A 19,459-nucleotide genomic window follows, 5' to 3' on the forward strand; every position below is an offset into this window, starting at 1 on the left:
ATTGTGTTTTTTGCTCCTCCTGGCAGCGAGTGACGTGGAACGCGGGATAAACAGCCACAAAGCTCGCCTGAAAACGGGATGTGAGGCGGTGGAAGGAGACCGTGTGTTTCAAATGTCTCAGAGATGAATAAGGGCTCCAAATACTGACTGCTTACTGTATGCCAAATGCTTTAACCACCTCTCCAAAATTTTTACTACCATCCCCAAGGGAAATATAATGTCTTCCTGCAATAGAGAAAAGATGCTGAGGTCCAGAGAGGTTAGGTAAATTCCCTAAGGTCACATAGCCAGGAAGTGGCAGAGCCAGGTATTTTGTCTTTGTTTTTAATAATTTCCTGAGGTGAGGGGCACCTGGGTGACTCAGTCGATTAAGCATCCGACTTCAGCTCAGGTCATGATCTCATAGTTCGTGAGTTCAAGCCCCACGTCAGGCTCTATGCTGACAGCTCAGAGCCTGGAGCCTGCTTCAGATTCTGTGTCTCCCTCTCTCTCTGCCCCTTCTCCACTCACTCTCTGTCTCTCTCTCTCTATCAAAAATAAACACTAAAAACTAAATAATAATTTCCTGAGGTGAAATTCATGTAACATAAAATTTGCTATGTTAAAATAAATGATTCAGTGCCATCTGGTGCATTCACAATGTTGTGCAACCACCACCTCTGCTAGTTCCAAAACATTTCTGTCACTTCAGGGTACAACCTTGTACCCATTCCATCCCACCCTGCCCTTGGCCCCTCGAACCAGGTTTCAACCCCCCTGCACTGTGCCTTACCAATGCCCAAGAAAACGTGACCCGGTGAGGGGAAGGTCTGACCCTTGTCTTCCTCTCTCCCCAGCTCCCTGCGGGGGAGACCTGTCGGGTCCATCAGGAGTCATTCTGTCACCAAATTACCCAGAACCTTACCCGCCAGGCAAGGAGTGTGACTGGAAAGTGACCGTCTCTCCGGACTACGTCATCGCCCTGGTATTTAACATGTATGTACCTTTCCCCCGGGTGGGAGATGAGGGGTTCAGAGCAACTAGGGGTTTTAGACCCCGGTGTCCAGGTGAGTACACATAGGCGTGCCAGGGCAGAGTTCTCCATTCCGTGGAAGGTGAAGGAGTCCAAAGGAAGGACACTAGCATTTATTGGATGTCTCCTGTGTGCCCTGAGCTGGGCTCTGTGGTTTTACACATACTATCTTATTTAATCCTTATGATAATTGATGAAGTAGCTATTATTCTTTTTTTTTTAACCTCCGAAGGTGTTGAGATTCAGAAAGCAGGGCCTCGCTGGATCCTTTCTCCCCTGCTCTCCTGTGTTTTCCCCTTCTGTTGCCACCTGGCCCCTTCCATCACGCTCCCTAGAGGGGAACAGGCTCAAGTTTTTCTCAGGTTTTCCCCCATCCAGCTCCTGCACAGTCTCCTTCATCCCTCTAGAGGCAAACTCTTCAAAAGAATCATCTCTGCTTGTGTCTCCGTCCTGACCTCCTGTTCACTCTCCAACCACTGAAATCTGGGTTCGGCCTCCACGGTCCCGCTAGCAACTCCATTGATAAAAGACACCAGCGAACTCCTGGTCGCCGCACAAAATGGAACTTTCCATGTTTTAGCCCATGGCACTTCTCGCTCGCTCCCTCCATCCTTACCCTGCTTTTTCTCCTTGGTTTCTGTGAAGTTCCTCCCTTCTGGTTCTCCAGGTTTCTGTGACTTTGTGGCTTCCTTTTCGTGGCCCCCTTCCCTGGCCAGGCTCTATCTCCAGCCTCTCCCCTCCTCATCCACACTTCCTTCCTGGACCAGCCCATCTGCTCCGATGGCTTCACCCTCCTCTTGTAACCTGGAGACTCCATGCAACCACTGCCCAGACTGTCTTCTGAGCTGCAGCCTCCCATTTCCAACTGGTGGAGGTCTGGTACCCGCAGCAGCGCGTACAGAACTAAGCATATGACTTCTCCCCTCAGAAGAGCTCTCTTTTGACCCCTAGGGAGTGCCGCCATCATGCACCTGCCCTGCTCCTTCCATTAGTGAGCAAGGCTTGGAGCCTGTGCGGCCTTAATTCTCCTCACATTTTCCCCTCTTCTCCAGCCTCCCAGCTACTGCCTTGCTTGAAACCCTTATTATTTCTCAACTAAATTACTACCGTAGTCTCTCCTGACTGGTTCCTCTGCCCCCATCTTCCTCCCATGCCAACCTCTTCTCGAGCCGGCTGTCAAAGTGACCTTGTCTGGCGAAAATGCTAAAATAGCCACCTCATTTTCCATTTGAACGTATGATAATGTGCTACTCAGCAGTAAAAAGGAATGAACTACTGATACAGGCAACATGGCTGAATCTCAAAAATACCATGCTGAGCAAAAGAAAACAGATACAAAAAAAGACATAATGTATGATTCCACTTACATGAAATTTTAGGATCAGCAAAATAAGTCTATGGTGATAAAATTCTGTTCGGTGGTGGCTTCTCAGGGTAGGGAGGGTTGACTGGGAAGGGGAACATTCCAGGATGCTGGAAACATCCTGGGTCTTGTCATGCGTGTGTCAAAACCGATAGGGTGGTATACTTAATTGCTGATCATTTCATGGGGTGTGAGTTATACCTCGACTTGAAAACGAAGACACAAACAGATACGTCTTTTATTTTAAAATCCTGTAGTGGTTATACCTCCATCCTATAAAATCAGAATGTTGAGGGACACCTGGGTGGCTCAGTCTCTTAAGCGTCCAACTCTTGATTTCGGCTCAGGTCGTGATCTCATGGTTCATGAGTTCGAGCCCCACATGGGGCTCTGCACTGATGGTGCGGAGCCTGCTTGAGATTCTCTCTGTCTCTGCCCCTCCTCAGGTCCCACTCTCTCTCTATCTCAAAATAAATAATTAAGCTGTAAAAAAAAAAACAAAAAACTTTGGACTTTTCAGTCCCATCTATCTGGCCTCTGCCTACCTCTCCATTCAGTAACCCCCCCAACCCCAACCCCATTCTAACCCCTGAGCTCCAGCCAGACTGAACTACTCACAGCTTCAAGACTATTTCTTGCCCTTGTGACTTCACCCCTGCTTCTCCTTTCTTGGCGACTTCCTTTTCTCTCCTTGTCCAACTACTAAGGGTCTCTGCATCTCCCAAAACTTCCTCCAGCTTGGCCTCCACGAAAGCTTTCACTTCCTCCTCCCCGAGGAACTTTGTGTTGTGATCCCATGTGCTTGTACAGACCTCATGCTTTGCTTAGTTGTCTTCCCATCCATCGCTTCCTTTGGCCCTATCGCCATCTTGAAGGAGGGGTGTCATCTGATAGATCCCTGTGTCCCGAGCACCTTGCACAGTGCCCGGCACATTGAGAGTGCTCAGCTAAAATACAATGATGGAAGGAAGGCAGGGACAGACAGAAGGCAGTTAGGAAGTGGCAGAGAGATCATCTGTGACCAAGACTGGCTCTCTTCAAACCACTCCCCTGGTGACTTGGGAAAAAGCACGTTGGCTGGAAGCTGAATTATGGGAGCAAGAAGACCATACCACCTAGAAGTGGTGGTGTGACCCTGCCGCTGACCCCAGTGCGAGGTGCCATGGAGGAAGGAGGCTGATACACATCTGGCTCCACCCCCCTGTAACTTTCGGATCCCCATCCCATCCCCCTGCCAGCCCAACCCACTTTGTCCTAGAGATGTCACGGTCCCCTCTCTCTGCCACATGTCTTAGCTAAAGAGTAGAACTGCTATTTCATTCTTAGCTGGGCCAAAAGGAATATCTGAGTATTGCAGCCCGTGGCTCAGCTCTAAACAAGTTTGCATCAGAAATCTGTTCCCAACTCACATTCTGTCATTTTCATCTTTGCACACCTGATCAGTGTCCATTGCTTTGTTGCATACGTACCTAAGACTGGACTGACTGCATCACAGGGCAGGCATATGTTCAGATCTAGTAGGTGTTGTGAAACAGTTTTCCCAAGCGGCTGAGCAAATTTACCTCCTGCCAGCAGGGCCCGAGAGCACCAGTGGCTCCACGTTCTCTCCAGTCTTGGTATTTCCCATCATTTTCACTCTGGCCAATCCGGTGGGATCAATGACACTGAAGAACTCTAATACTCAATTTGCCAAACTAAGACAGTTTTTTCAAATGGATTTTTTCCCATGCAAGAGTCAAAATAGCCAAGAAAGAGGCATGCTTGTGGGTGCCAGAGTGGGATGGTTGCAAATCCCAAGGAGAGCTGAGAACTGGCTTGGGGATAAGGGGACGAAGCCGAGCTCTTCATGAGAACGGACCCCTTCCTGCCTGGGAATGGCTCCCTGGGTGACTCTTTGCTCTTGGAAAAGGAGGTGCAGATAGCACATTACAGAGAACATCAGAGGCAAATAAGTGGACTGCTCTAGCTGACCACTCGGTATGTAGAATTGGTAACTCATTTTCCCTTGTGCACACAGCATAGTGCATACAGACAACAATATTGTATTACAATCATCAAACTTGCTGAGAAACTAGATCTTAATTATTCCAGCCACTAGAAAGAAGTGATAACTATGTGACGTGATGAAGGGACTAATTGTCACTACTTTGGCAATCATATTACATCATATAAATGTAGCCAGTGGACATGTTACACTCCTTAAATTTACACAATATTGTATGTCAAGTGTATTCCAATTAAAAATATTTGTGCAGAAAGAGGCTGCTAGATTTTCAGCTCCTGGTTTCCAGACACCAGCTCTGGGACCTGTCTCCTCTGCCCCCACGCCTGACTTCTCCATCTCCTCGCCTGACTGGGAGGCCATCAGGGGGCTTTACCATTTTCCCCCTAGCCAGGAAGTGTCAGGAATTGGGTGCCGGTGGGGTGAAGGGCTCACTGTCTGGGAGGCCCCATCCTTTGGTTGAGAGCCTAAGGCACAGTATGAGCCTTTTTTGACCTTAGTGGGGTGGGGGTGGGATGTTTTTGTTCCCCAGCTTTAACTTGGAGCCAGGCTATGACTTCCTCCATATCTACGATGGACGGGACTCCCTCAGCCCTCTCATAGGAAGCTTCTATGGCTCCCAGCTTCCGGCCCGCATTGAGAGCAGCAGCAACAGCCTCTTCCTCGCCTTCCGCAGTGACGCGTCCGTGAGCAGTGCTGGCTTCGTCATCGACTACACAGGTAGGGCCCTGGTGGCAGAGAGTAGTGAGGGCAGGGCCAGTGAGACCTGGCAGAGGGGAGGGGTAGTGAGGAGGGCCCTGGGCTGGGTCACCAGCAGCCTCCGCCGGCCCTGGCGCCACTGAACCTGCAGAGAGCCCCTGCCTTCCCTGCGGCCCTGCGGGTGGTTTAGCCTTTCCCACCAATGTGCCCCAGGCCTTGGAGAAAGTGGGGGGCTGGCATTCTTCTCGCACTTCATTTCTATCTCCACATCTCTGCTCTTCTTCGGTCCTTTTTCTGTGAGGGTCATTCCTTGCTCTTCTTTTATAACCTCTGTCCAGACCTAACAGCTCACAGAGGCTCTGATGTGAGGCTCAGTCTTCCTCTCTTCCTCAAAGTCTCCCACCATCCCGGGAACTTCAGTGCCCACGTGGACGGCTCATCCAGCTTCTTGGCTATACTCTGGCACCCTGTCGTAGCCTGGACCCTTTCTGATACTTCCTGATTCCGACCCTCATCCCTCCAGCTGTCCCATTCTTTTGCTGCCATTGTATTTTGAATTAAGGCAAGCTGAACAGGATAGAGGTCAAAGCAGGGGTCAGCACATGTTTTCTTAAAGGACCAGATAGTCAGTATTTTAGGCTTGTGAGGCATATGGTCTCTGTCACAACTACTCAGCGCTGCTGCTGGGGTAGCCTAAGACCAAACATAAAGGAAGGGGCATGGCTGTGTTCCAAAAAGCATCTACTTAACAAAAAAGCAGGGGCGGCTGGGTGACTCGTCGGTTGAGTGTCAGACTTCGGCTCAGGTCACGATCTCACAGTTCATGGGTTCGAGCCCCACATCGGGTTCTGTGCTGACAGCTCAGAGCCTGGAGCCTGCTTCAAATTCTGTGACTCCCTCTCTCTCTCTGCCCCTCCCCCACTCGCACTCTGTCTCTCGCTCTCAAAAAATAAAACATTAAAAAAAATTAAAATTAAAAAAAAAAAAAAAAGCAGGCCTCGCTCCCTGCCTGGTCAAGAGCCTAGACTGTCAGATGAACTGGGTTCTGGGCTCATGTTTGCTAGTTAGCAGTTGTGTGGCCTTGGGCGAGTTATGTAACCTCTTGAAAAACCTCCATTCCTTCATCATAAAACAAGGGTGGCCTAATCCCTGCCTCACAGAAATGCTGTGAAGATCAGTGATTCTGTGCAGCAAAGCCCCTGGCCCGGTGCCTGGCACGCCTCAGGCACCCTATAGTAAGAGTGGCTCCAGGCTCTGGGCCACTCCAAGTTCTTCTATCCTGTTATTGTCTTCATGACCTTTTCTTCCTTAATCGTCCCAGACGCCTTTATCCAAATCCTAGATCCACTTCTTGCTTGATTGGTGTGCTTGGCAGGCTATTATCTCTTGGAAGCCATTCCTCCATCTATAAAGTGGTGGTAATAATAATTACATTGCAGAAGGTTAAAATTAAAAGATATTTTATACATCCATATTATATGCATGAGTACAATGCCCAGTAGGTACTGAACACTCTACAGATACTCTAGAGATGATGGATTTTGTTATTGTTGCTCTCAGCCAAGTTCACCCAGGCCTCATCAGCCTGTGTGGACAAATGGGGTCATATTACCAGTTAAAATTTAAAAAGTTTCTGGCTCATGTCCCCCACTTGCATAGTGTAGGACCTCAGCAACCTTTGAAAGTGTTCCTTAATTACATATTTCTGGCAACTGCTGGGAATAGCTCACATGCGCTCACAAATAACACCAATCATAACAATAGCTAACTTAGCAACTACCAACCGCCAGTGTGGTCCTAAGTACTTCACATCCATCAACACATCAAAATCCCCAAAACTATCGCTTGTCTGCTATTTGTCAGGTATGGTTCTAGAAGATACTTCGTGCACAAAGTAGAGAATGTTTTGCTGTGGTCTTCCCTTCCCGTGGGGCTTGCCGAGATGATGGATATTTTGCTGACCTCTCTTCCTGCAGACGCCTGCCATTCAATAAACCTCCCATTCCCAAATCCTCCTACATCAGAACAAACACAGTCACATAGTGTGGAATTCTAACAGCAGCACAACTTAGACTCAGACTGGGACCTGTCACCCCGCCAGACCCACTTCTGTATTGTCATCTTCGCTTTTCTTATTGTTCACCTCTTGCATCACACTTACAGAAAGAACAGAAGTACCCTCAAGTCCCCTGCCCCCCTGGCCCTTCTGTTGCAGCCTTGCAAAATGGCATCCTTCATCGCACCCACATGCAAGTGGCTGAGCATGACCAGAAAAAGTCACACAAATGTGGCACTTGGAGCCACCGCAAATGATGTCTTTTAACCCTAGATGAGCATTAGCAACCACCTGAGCCACCTCCAACCTGTCCTACCTGAGGTCTTCTCCCTGGTGGAGATTCCAAAATGTCACCCCACATGTCACCCCATGATGAGATGATCATCATCTGTGGAAACAGTAGGCTACTAGGTAGAAATCACGGTCTCCTGGCTGCAGGCATCTCTCCCCCCATCCCCTCCACTGAAGCCACGGCCTAGAGCCACGCTTTCAGGGCCTCTTTCCCAATGAAGCCCCTTCCACTTTCAGCTGTTGGCCCAAGACCACATCTACAGGGGCCCCCAGCTCTGAAACACAGCCCCAAGGGATAAGGCCTTCCAGGCTGCCATCTCAGCCAGCCAAGCAGCCAAGAGGCCAATCACTGGGACGAGGGGAGAGGTGATGCCCACCCATGCACCCTCCGCCGCCTTGTTAGCATCTGTGGTTCAAACACCAAGATAAATGCACGTGTTTGGTGCAGGAGGTACCTGGTGAGGCCTGAGGCAGCTTTCCCTCCTTCTCAGGTGGCACACTCCCTAATATTAGTCCCTTCTCTACTATGGCCTCAGCTGCTGGTCAGGCATCCCATTTCGTGGGACCCTTGCCTTGCCGCATGGTCTCCTCCACATCCCAAGATCTCTGGATTCCTGGAATGGATCTACTCTGCTACCAGATCCCATGGCCTCGATGATATCCCCCCATGTTCAATATCTTTATGGGATGGCCTCCATCACTTACTAACAGTATGGCCTTAAGCAAGTCGCTTACCTTCCCTGAGCATCCCTTCCTCACCCATCAAGGAGGGAGAGCACACTACATGGGAGAGGTGGTGTGAGGGTAGTGGACAGGAACAGCACCTAGCACAGGGCCCAATGCCAGTAGGTAGTAGGCACATACTTTGATCCACCTTCTCTATCCGATTGCCTTCTTTCCTGTGTAATGGGTATTTCATTTGTTCTGCTCTTGTTTGGAAAAGAGAAGGGTTTGGAGCCTTCCTCATGGGGCTAGCCCAGTATGATGCAGTCAGTACATTTTCTTTCCTGTTTCATTTTCTTTTCAGTAGAATGCAGTCAGTACCTTTTCTGTTTACTGAAGATATAAAGTGGGAGATGGTGTTCTGCACACATATACGTATGAGCGTGAAATATTTATAACATGAATATTGGTGACGTGTATGTATGTGTATCCTATATATGTCTCCTGTCCATGGCAAAGAATTTAGACGCTGTGTTCTGCAAGTCCATAGAACACCATAGACTGAGACATAGCCCACGAAGGACTTGCACACTGAGGCAGGTCTGAATCCTTAAGAAGAGAAGAATTGGCCTCATCCATCTATATGCCATCTTGTTTCCAGAGGCAGAATGCTGTCTTTCAGAGAGTACCGCCTCCCCCCTCTCCCCAGCTGAAGTGGAAGGGGCTTCATTGGGAAACCAGACCTGGAAGTATGGCTCTAGCCTGTGGCTTCAGTGGAGCAGATGGGGGAAAGGTGACCACAGCCAGGATGCCATGAATATGGGGATTTCTACCCAGTACCACACTGTACCCAGGATGATGAGATGATTTAGGGCTCCTCTAATGCTGAGTATCTGGATCCTCCTGGGGGCTGTGGCTTCAGGGTCCTGGATTGGGAGGTGAGAGGAGCCACATAGAGAGATGTTGCTGGACTTAGCTGAGCTTAGCCCAGTGGCAACCACTCTTTGAGGTCAACCCCTCCTCTGACCAGAGGCACACAGACCAGGGGCCTTGCCCCACATCCTGCCGACTTCCCAAGTGGGAAGCAGAAATAGTGTGGTCGCATCTGAGTCCGGGATCCTTGAGTTTCAAATTGAGAAACGCACTCAGACCAAATTCAGCAAAAAAACGGGGGGGGGGGGGGCGGGTAAAAATGCAAAGACCTAAAACTCATTCAAAACCAGCTTGAGACAGAAAGGAAACTTGATTATAAGAAAAGTAATGGCCAATATAATTTAAGCCAAAAAGTGTTCTGTATTTTAACAGTACACATCACAAAAACCCCCTCCAACATAACACAAAAAGGGAATATATTTTTCATAAACTTCCAAGGGATTGAGATCAGGAAGGGAGAGTCGAAGGTTGAGATTGGCTCCTGTCTCCAGGACCACTTGGTCTCCTCCCTGCTTCATCCTCTTTTTGCAGATCAATGGTCATTGCCTCCGCTAGGGCAAGTATGTCCGCCTCAGTCTTGATTCTGAATTATTTCCCAGTTTGTGTCCCAGTTCCAAATCCCAAAGGACTTGAAGACTGACCATGCTTAAGGGCAAGCATCCGTTGACCAATGTCATGGAATTAGGCTTCTTCATAAGGGGCAAAGGCAGATCATGCATTTTTACTCTTCTGTTCACACAATAGATATTTATTCATTACCTTCTATATGCCAGACCCTGTTATAGGGGCTGAGAACAAAACAAAGTTCCTGCCTCCATGGACTTCACGTGCCAGTGACAACCAGACAGATAGACATTAATGCTACCAATGAGATCTTGGAGACTCACCTAATTATAAGGCAGTGATGGGAGAGTTTGTAGGTGTCTCTCTTCAGTTGCTGCTGGAAGGTGGTTGTGATGTCTGTGTCATTCTAGGCAGGTCTTCTAGATGATTCTGAATGCAATCATGTCATTTGTGGATTTTTATAAGACTGCTCTAAGGCGTTCTCATCTGAATTCAGCTACCTGGGTAGCTTTACCCTTTGCTAGAAGGAAACAGGGGAAAATAAGGAGGATCTTGTTTTTTTGATACAATTACTAACAATGAGTCCCAGAGAGACTTACTGTCTTTCCCTAAGCCAAAAACATCGGAAAATGGTGGTGGTGGGTCAGGGGGAGGGGAGGCGGAGCTTTACTCTCATTTTCCAGCAGGTGTGGTGGCTCCCTTCTGGGCAGGGACAGGCTAGCATGTTCATGCATGAGTGTGGAGGCCATTCACTCACTCAAAAAATGCTTACTGAGCTCTCTCCTCATGCCGCACCTTGTGCTAAATATGGAGGCTATGGCAGTGGGCACCGTGGTCATGGTCCCTAAGATAACATAAAGGTGAGTGAGGGAAACAGACAACAAATACATAGATCAACGAGGAGTAAGAAGTGGAAGTTAGGAAAGAGCAAGCTGCTGAGAAAGAGAAATGGGGAGTCTGCCTCAGAATGGCAGTTGGTGAAGGTGAAGGCTTTGCCCAGCAGGCATCATTTAAACAGACCTCAAGGTTGAGAAGAAGCCCACTGTGCAAGAACAGGGTTGGGGGAGTGTTTCAGACAGAGGGAGTTTGAAGAAGTTCAGAAGAAGAGTTTGAAGCCTGTGTTGGAGAACCTGAAATAACTCAGGAAAGACCAAGGTCAGCTTCTACCAGAAGGTACTAAAAAGCACCTGTTTTCTCTTTTAAGCCCTTGGCTGGAACACTACGGGCCAAGGAGTTGCAACCAGGTTTCCACACTGCTCCCACTACCACCACTACCAGGAACCACCACTGCCATGGGTCTTTCTTTTTATTTATTTTATTTATTTTTTATTTAAACTCAAGTTAGTTAACATACAGTGTAGTCTTGGCTTCAGGAATAGAACTCAGTGGTTCATCAGTTATATATGACACCCAGTGCTCATCCCAAAAAGTGGGTTGCCTTAATGCCCATCACCCATTTAACCCATCCCCTCACCCATCTCCCCTTTAGCAACCCTCCGTCTGTTCTCTGCATTTAGGAGTCTCTCAAGGTTTTCCTCCCTCTCTGTTTTTATCTTATTTTTCCTTCCCTTCCCCTATGTTCATCTGTTGTGTTGCTCAAATTCCACATATGAGTGAAATAATATGATATCTGTCTTTCTCTAACTGACTTATTTCGCTTAGCATAATACCCTCCTTGTTTCCATCCATGTTGTTGCAAATGGCAAAATTTCTTTTTCATTGCCGAGTAGTATTCCACTGTATAAATAAATAAGTAACTGTATACCCACATCTTCTTTATCCACTCATCAAAGACATGAACAGACACTTTTCCAAAGAAGACATCCAGAGGCTAACAGACACATGAAAAGATGCTCAACATCACTTATCAGGGAAATACAAATCAAAGCTACAATGATCACACCTGTCAGAATGGGTCTTTCTTTTTAAATTCAAAATGGAAATACCTTCATTTTTTGCCTATTTTAAAAGTAAAATGTGTTTGCTGGAAAAATGCAGACAATACAGAAGCACATAAGATGTACTCTAAACACTTAACACCTACCGTTACTACCATCCCCTGAAGCACCATTGTTAACAGTTTGTTATCTTATTCCAGATATTTTTTTTTTAATTTTTTTTTCAACGTTTATTTATTTTTGGGACAGAGAGAGACAGAGCATGAACGGGGGAGGGGCAGAGAGAGAGGGAGACACAGAATCGGAAACAGGCTCCAGGCTCTGAGCCATCAGCCCAGAGCCCGACGCGGGGCTCGAACTCACGGACCGCGAGATCGTGACCTGGCTGAAGTCGGACGCTTAACCGACTGCGCCACCCAGGCGCCCCTCCAGATATTTTTTATAAAAATAAAATAATGTGAATTCTATAACAAGGGTTAGAAAACTTTTTTTCTATAAAGGACCAGACAGTAAATAGTTAGGCTGAGCAAACCACATAGTTTCTGTTACATCGGCTCAACTCTGCTGTTGTAATGTCGAAAGAGCCATAGACAGTATTGAAACAAATAGGGGAGGTTGTGTTCCAGTAAAACTTTATTAAAAACTTTATACAAAAACAAGCAGTGAGACTGTGGGCTATAGTTTGCTGATCCCTTTTCTATATGAATAGAGATCACACCATATGTACTAATCTGTCATATGGGTTTGTTTTTACTTTGTTTTTGGTTTTTGTCCAATGATAGATTCCCGATCATTTTTCCATATCAGTATTCAAAGACTTTTGCAATTCTTTTTAAAGCCTGCTTGTATTTCAGTGGATGGCTGTAATCCAATCTTTTTAACCAGTTCCTTACTGGTTGCGTGTGCATATTGCTATTTTCAGTGTCTTGCTATTACAGTGTTTAGAAATGTTCCTTATCTATTAGGACAAAAAGAAGCTGGTTCTTTTGCTATTCCCATTTTGGGCTTGGTGTTTATTTATTATTATCGCAATGATATTTCAGTCATTACAGTTTTATCATTCACAGCTGAGCTCTGGTTTGGCTGACTAAAGACCTGATTTTGGTCTTAATTCCACTTCTTACCAGCTGAATGGCTTGGGAAACTCATTTAGCCTCTCTGATCACCACATTTCTCATCGGTAACCTGAACAGGAGCACACCTGGCCCTGCCTGCTGCAGAGGCTATTGTGAGGCACAAATGAGATAACAGATTGGAAAGTACGTTGAAAATTATAACGTGATATTCCTCTGTAAGGGGCTATCATCATTATCATTACCCTTGTCATTTTCATTAATGTGATAATGCTCAGAATGATGAGCTCTTCTTGCTCTGACATGTGAGTAACTATAAAATACAGTCTGTAGTTGCGATCATTGATGTGACTGTGGATTTTCCAAGCCCTGGGGTGTTCAGCCAGTCAATTCAGCATCCATTTATTAAGCGTCCATTGTGTGCCAAACAGAACCAGCTCCAATACCAAGTTCTGTGCTAATTGCCAGGGTTATGAAGAGAATAGCTAAAGGTTCCTGTCCTTTAGGAATTCAGAATCCACTGGAAGGAAATATACTTATCCAACCTACCAAGATAATGCCACACATGCTATCATTCAGGAAATAAAAACAGAATTCTGCCAGAGAGAAGGCAAAGTACAGGAAACTTGCTCAAGAGAAGGTGGCGTTGAAAAGTGTAGGAGTTTGGGGTGCCTGGGTGGCTCAGTCAGTTAAGCATCTGATCTTGATCTCACCATTTGTGAGTTTGAGCCCCACATCAGGCTCTATGCTGACAGCTCAGAGCCTGGAGCCTGCTTCAGATTCTGTGTCTCCCTGGCTCTCTGCCCCTCCCCCACTTACACTCTGTCTCTCCCTCTCTCAAAAATAAATAAACATTAAAAAAAGAAAAAAGAAAAGTGTAGGAGTTTTTGCGATTATGGAGAAGAGAAGAAAGGACTCTCTGACAGTGTAAAGTTCTGGGACAGACATGCCCAGCTATTACCCAAAAGCACAGCTTCTTATGTGAGGTAGAAGTTTATTCTCCTTCCTATAAAAGAAATCTAGAGATTGTCATCCAGGGATGATGAGGTGACCCCTTCCCCAACCCTGGCTCCTCTTGCCTTTCTGCTCTACCATGCTAGGACATGGTTCCCATCCTCATGGTTATCTCAGGATCCAAGATGGAGACTGGAATTCTAGTCATCATCTCTAAGTTCAGACTATGGGGAAGAGGAAAGAAGGAAAAAAAAAGAAGGGCTAATGAGCATTCTCTCAGCTGAGTCACTTGCTCTTAAGCAGGCTTTCTAGAAGTCCCACATTTATCCACTTGCCAGGCACTGGACTAGAGCAGTAAATAAAACTGGATAACTTCCTCATGAACCTGCACTCTAGTTGAGAGAGATAGGAAAAAATGGATGAATATTTAGTGCATGAGATAGTATTGGTGCCAGTGCAGAGAAACAAAGCAGAGAAAGGTGACCAGGAGTGCTGGGGAGAAGAATATCAAAAATTTAAATAGCTAGTCAAGGAGGTGTCTCTAAGAAGGTGACACTGTTAAATCCTGAAGGAGCTGAGAGAGAGAGCCATGCAGTTGAAGAAACATTCCGTGAACAGCAGCCAATGTGGTTGGAACAAAGTTAGCAAAGGTATGATAGGAGTTGAGATCATAGAGCGGTGGGGATTGGGGACAGAAGACCCAGGACTTTTAGACCCATAAGGATTTGGGCTTTTACTCTGAGTGAGACAGGAGACTGTCTGACTTGACTGTGTTTACATCTCTTTGGCCAGATGTAGCTGCTTGGAAAGCTAGAAGATGTAGATTTTAGCTGGTGCCTTGGTAGTCTGGATAAAATCTGGTTTCTATTATTTAAGGATGAAGGGGAGAAGTGGATACTGGGGGGCCCCAGCTAGTTCTGCCCCTTATGAGCTTCTCTGAGCTTATGAATTTCTCTGAGCTTCAAATTAGGTTTGACCGACTTTAATTTGTAAAAAGGACAGATGAAATATAAGACATGGTGACAGTTCCCTGTAACTCTGTGATTCTCAGATGGCTTACCTAATGGCCAGTTCTATTCTGGCCAGAGCCAGTGAGCTTAGGGAAAGGACAGGTTTGATTGAGGGGTGAAGGTGACACACCATAGGACCCATGAGGAAACCACTGAGGTGTCCTCTGCTAGATAAGGGACCATTTTGTGGGTCCCACTTGAGTTTAAATGTAGTAGCATATCCAGGACTGCTGCCCCCTTAGCCATAGGCAAAGACAAAGAGCAGGGCCATCATAGGGCTCAAATGCAAGAGTGGCTGGACTTGGCAGGATGTGGATGCTCAGAGCCCCATCCCATCAGTCAATGGGCTGACTGGCAGCTGAGCATCCCCTCGAGCAGTGGCTGCTTCATATTGGCAGCCTAAAAGATGCCCAGGTGACAAGGACAGCCTCAGCAAAATTCCTCAGCTATTCATCCCTGAACTCTGAGCCCTTCTGTTCTGGTTCTTTCCTCCTTAAATCTGTTATTTGAACTTCTGAACGTCTGAGTCCACCTGCGAGGGCTGTCAGCACCTTTTTGTGAGCCCCATCCCTAGACCTCCCTGTAGCATAGCCTCCAGGAGTCTAATGGAATCCTGATACTCAGTGGCATTTCCCTGACACTGCCCAGCCATGATGACGGGCCTCTTGACCACCAGCGGTCTTTGACCAAGGAGGATGAGGAAAAGCAGTGCAAGTGCAAGTGAACAGTTGGCTCCCAAGAGCTGCTCAAGATTCCCAGCTGATGGTGAGGGAGGCTGCACAGTGCCCTTTTCCAGAGATGGGGGTTCCCGAGTCGTGCTCTCAATCGCTCAGGCAGCACCAAGTTCACTCTCATAGAGGGACAGAGTAGATGCCTGTTAGGTGCATCATGGATGCCTAATAGGAGAGACATATATGCCACAAAAATCAGGTAGAAAAAAATACTACTGTTTTAATAAACTAGCAAGCACCCAATACCCCAATGCAAAACCCTGGAAAACTGTTTAACCCTAGATAAGTCCGGATGTTAAAGTAGGGTTTCCCTTATGATAAAAATTCTTTACTTGGAATTTAAATAAATAAATAAATAAATAAATAAATAAATAAATAAATAAATAAAGTAGGGTTTCCTACTTCCTTCCTAAATCTAAGGACTGGTGCCCTTGCAATCAGAAGTATCTGCAAGGTACTTCTTGCAGAAGTACCTATGACAGCAGTCAGCCTCCCCTGGAGAGAGTGGGTCAAGGAGTGATAGAGGGCCCCTAAGGTTTAGCTGCAACTCGCTCCTTTGTGGATCAGGGCAAGAATGTGGAGGAGGAGAGGGAAAATTTCATTCTCCAAGATGATGTCCAGCCCTAGATTTAGAGACGTTTTCAGACCTGAAGGGAAAAGAACCAGAAATCCCAAATCCCCATATGCCCTGTGGCTAATTAGAGTCAGGGTCTCCTCTTGGCTGTTGCACCATGGAATTAGGCCACTAATGAGTTTGTGTGTGTGTGTGTGTGTGTGTGTGTGTGTGTGTGTGTTTCTTTTTTCCAGAAAACCCACGGGAGTCGTGTTTTGACCCTGGTTCCATCAAGAACGGCACACGAGTGGGGTCCGACCTGAAGCTGGGATCCTCCATCACCTATTACTGCCACGGGGGCTATGAGGTTGAGGGCGCCTCTACCCTCAGCTGCGTTCTGGGGCCTGATGGGAAGCCCGTGTGGAACAACCCCCGACCAGTGTGCACAGGTGGTGGGACAGGGGCGGGAAGGAGTCAGAGGGAGTGACGGCATGCCAGGGGCAGAAGGGGCTGTCAGCTGGGGGAAGGGAGGCATGGGACATGGTCCTAAGAGCGGACTCTTTGAGTTCACTGTGAATGAGAGAGGCTGGTAATTCACCAGGTAGACAGTCCCTATCGACATGTCCTCTCTCAGACCACCTAGTGTGCCCACTCAGACAGAGGCCATCATCAGTGGCCCCCAGACATACCAGCAAGTTGTATGAGGGAGATTGGAGGTTAAAGATAACCTGGGCTTAGGGAAAGTCACTGAGAGATCATATGTGTAAAACTAAGGCCAGCGGGGTGGGCTGACTCCAGCAGGGTCTGGCTTAGCTCTGGGGCCCTGACAAGAGAGATGGGATGGAGTGTCAGAACTTCAAGAGCGTGGTGGCCACCCCAAGTTGGAAAGCAAGGAGGCCCCTTTGCCCAGGTGAGAGAGGCTGGCTCTCAGGGCCACCCCTCATAGAACTGGGCACCTTGGATGGGAACAGAAGGTGGCTGGGCCACATGGGACAGCTGCTCCCAGTGGGGCTAGCCTGGGGGCACTAACTCATGTGGACACATGCCTGGGCAGACATCAGCCATGGGACAGAAGGTCAGTCCTAGGCCCCTGTGCCTCCAGGGACTGGTGCTAGTGTTACTAGTTAGGGAGCAGGGTCTGACATGTGCCCAGGAGGGCCCTTGACAGCATCAAGGAAGGTTTCAGGCCACATGCCAGGCCAGGGAGGTGCTCAGAACTCCCCTCCTCCACACTAGCTGCTGCACACCTCAGGGCAGCCTCACGGGACCAGTGGCTCAGGCTGGGGTGAGCATGACAGCTGATGAGAGGCCTCAAGATCACCTGGCCCTCCCTCTGATTTCTCTTCCAGCCCCCTGTGGGGGACAGTATGTGGGTTCAGACGGAGTGGTCTTATCCCCCAACTACCCCCAGAACTACACCAGTGGACAGACCTGCCTCTATTTTGTCACCGTGCCCAAGGACTACGGTATGTTTATTTATGTTTCCCGACCTCTTCCAGGCCCCCGGGCCCTTTCCACTCACGCCCCCAGCTCCACTCTCAATTGTATCCACTCCCATTGTGGGAAGGGGTAGACCATCTCCGGTACAGGACTCCTGGGTGCAGATGCCATGCAGTGGAAATAAGATACACTGTCGGGCGCGCTCCTGACGTATGTGTGGGAGGAGCACTAGCAAGGCCAGCAGCACAAGGGGATGCAGCTGGGGAGGAAGTAGCCAGGACGGAGGGAAGGCAGGGATGCCGGACACTAGCCAGCACAGCCCACGTCTGACTGGAGGTGCTGCAGATCCAGGCTGACTGGGAACCCAGGGGAGGGTGACCAAAGGGCAGGAAGAAGGAAGGAGTGGGACAGAGCTGGGAACCCCAGTGTTCCACCATCCCATCCGAGACTGGGAGCCTAGCCCAGCAGCTATAGGTAGGGCAAACAAGAGAAAAGTGGGCGGCAGGCCAGTGTCCTGAGAAAACAGAAAGACTTCCAGATTCCAAGAGACTCAGACAAAAAGAAGCCAGGCTTGTCACCTGGTTGGCAGTGGGGACATTTAAGAGTCCTGCCATCCCTGAAGGATTTAGGAAGTTCTAAGGGGCAGCCAGACTGGTTGTACCTGAGCAATCAGGTGACCCACCCGGATACTTTCTCCCTGGATCTCCTCTTTGTAGGAGGAGTAGCAACTATTTCTAAACAGGATTGGTGTTGGGTGGGGTAAAGGGCACTGATAAATCCTGACCATCTAGGAGAGGGATGGGGCAGCAGCTGGCTACTTATGCCCAAGATAGGGTGGAGGGAGCATAGGGCAAGGCCTGATGCCACCAAGCATTTATGAAGCATCTCTCAGGGACCACACACTCTGTTGCAGACGTGAGCGAGACGTGCTCCCTGACCTCTGTGAACTCCCCATCTCACCTTAACCTACCACTCCAGCCATCACGCAGCACTCCCACCCCAGCCCCTGCACACATACATGTGTGTGTGTGTGTGTGTGACGCCAGCCACCCCAGCATACTTATGTGGCAGGAGCTTTGGACCTGCGGGCTCACAGTTAGAAAAGTCCTAAAACGTTGTCCAGTCCAATCTGCCACTCAGAACAGAATCCTTGATTAGTGGTGTGCAGTTTGTGCCTGGATCCTCCCATAATAAAGAGCTCGGCCTTTAAAGGAAGCAACCCCAAGGCTGGTCAGTTTCATTGGGCTGAAACAGGCACACAGAGAGCCAGTTCGAGGAAGGGCAGTGGTCTGTCCCAAGTATCTTGTCTTTGCCAAGGATGCTGAGCCCCGGAATTCGGGGCAGACTTTTGCCTCTGCAACACTGGCTCCAAGCTCAGGTCTCAGCTCTGACTTCCTCTTCTAATCTTCCTTTGATCTGCTACCTAAAGTGACCTGCCTCATTCTATCATGTTTTCCCATTACCTCTAGGACTTAATTTTAACTATCTGAAATTATCTTCCCTATCTCTTTGCTTAAGTGGGCTTTTTCCCCCCTTTATTGACTGTCTCTTCCCACTAGAATACACACTCTGAAAGCAGGAATGTTGCCCATCGTGTTCACCTCTGCAGGAGGGAGGACGGAGATACCCCTGCCACCACCTGAGTACCCATTTTCAGGGTTCCACAATGTGCTCTCCCTCCTGCCTCTCCCTCCAGCCCCTCTGGCCCCTGCTCCTCTCTCTCCTACCCTGCTTCTTGCCCCCAGATATGCCTGGCAAACTGGTAAGCCAGCACAGGCAGACCACACCAAGCTCAGGCAGATAGCTGAGGTAGAGCTGTTCCCACTGTGGGGTCAGTGATGCCAGCCCCTCCAGCAGTGCCTGGAAGAGAGGGGCAGCTGAAGAAATCCCGTGTGATTTGTAGCTGGTGGCATGAATAGCCATCAAATGGCAGGGCCCTTAGGCCTCATCCGAGAGGGGCTCATCAAGACCACGAACCACCAGCTTTTCAGCCCCTTCCTGGAGTGAGCTGAGTGCCCTTTGGGGAACATTCTTAACTTCTGAGCCTCAGTTTCTTTGTCTTTAAAATATGAACATCTAAAAGAGGCACAGTTGAAGATGATACATCTGGCAAACATGGTACCTGGCACACAGTAGGTGCTTTGTAAATACCATTTTGCCTCTTCCCTTGGCTTTGCCAGAGGGAAATGAGCTCAAGATGTTTGCCCATTCCTTAGA

At 48.2% G+C, this 19,459-nt stretch overlaps 1 protein-coding gene across 1 annotated transcript in view; it reads left to right on the plus strand.

Moving 5' to 3' along the window:
- The window catches only part of CSMD2 (CUB and Sushi multiple domains 2), a 600,117-nt gene that overhangs the window by 454,112 nt on the left and 126,546 nt on the right, over nt 1-19,459 (plus strand). Inside the window, exons 28-31 of the mRNA XM_047083843.1 lie at nt 837-975; nt 4,910-5,097; nt 16,057-16,251; nt 17,152-17,268. Coding sequence (XP_046939799.1) covers nt 837-975; nt 4,910-5,097; nt 16,057-16,251; nt 17,152-17,268 — 639 coding nt within the window. The remainder of the gene's footprint in view (nt 1-836; nt 976-4,909; nt 5,098-16,056; nt 16,252-17,151; nt 17,269-19,459) is intronic.

This window comes from Lynx rufus, unplaced genomic scaffold (assembly GCF_022079265.1).
Source record: "Lynx rufus isolate CCGP_SWC_20201006 ecotype Redwood Valley unplaced genomic scaffold, mLynRuf1.p SCAF_2, whole genome shotgun sequence".
NCBI lineage: Eukaryota > Metazoa > Chordata > Mammalia > Carnivora > Felidae > Lynx > Lynx rufus.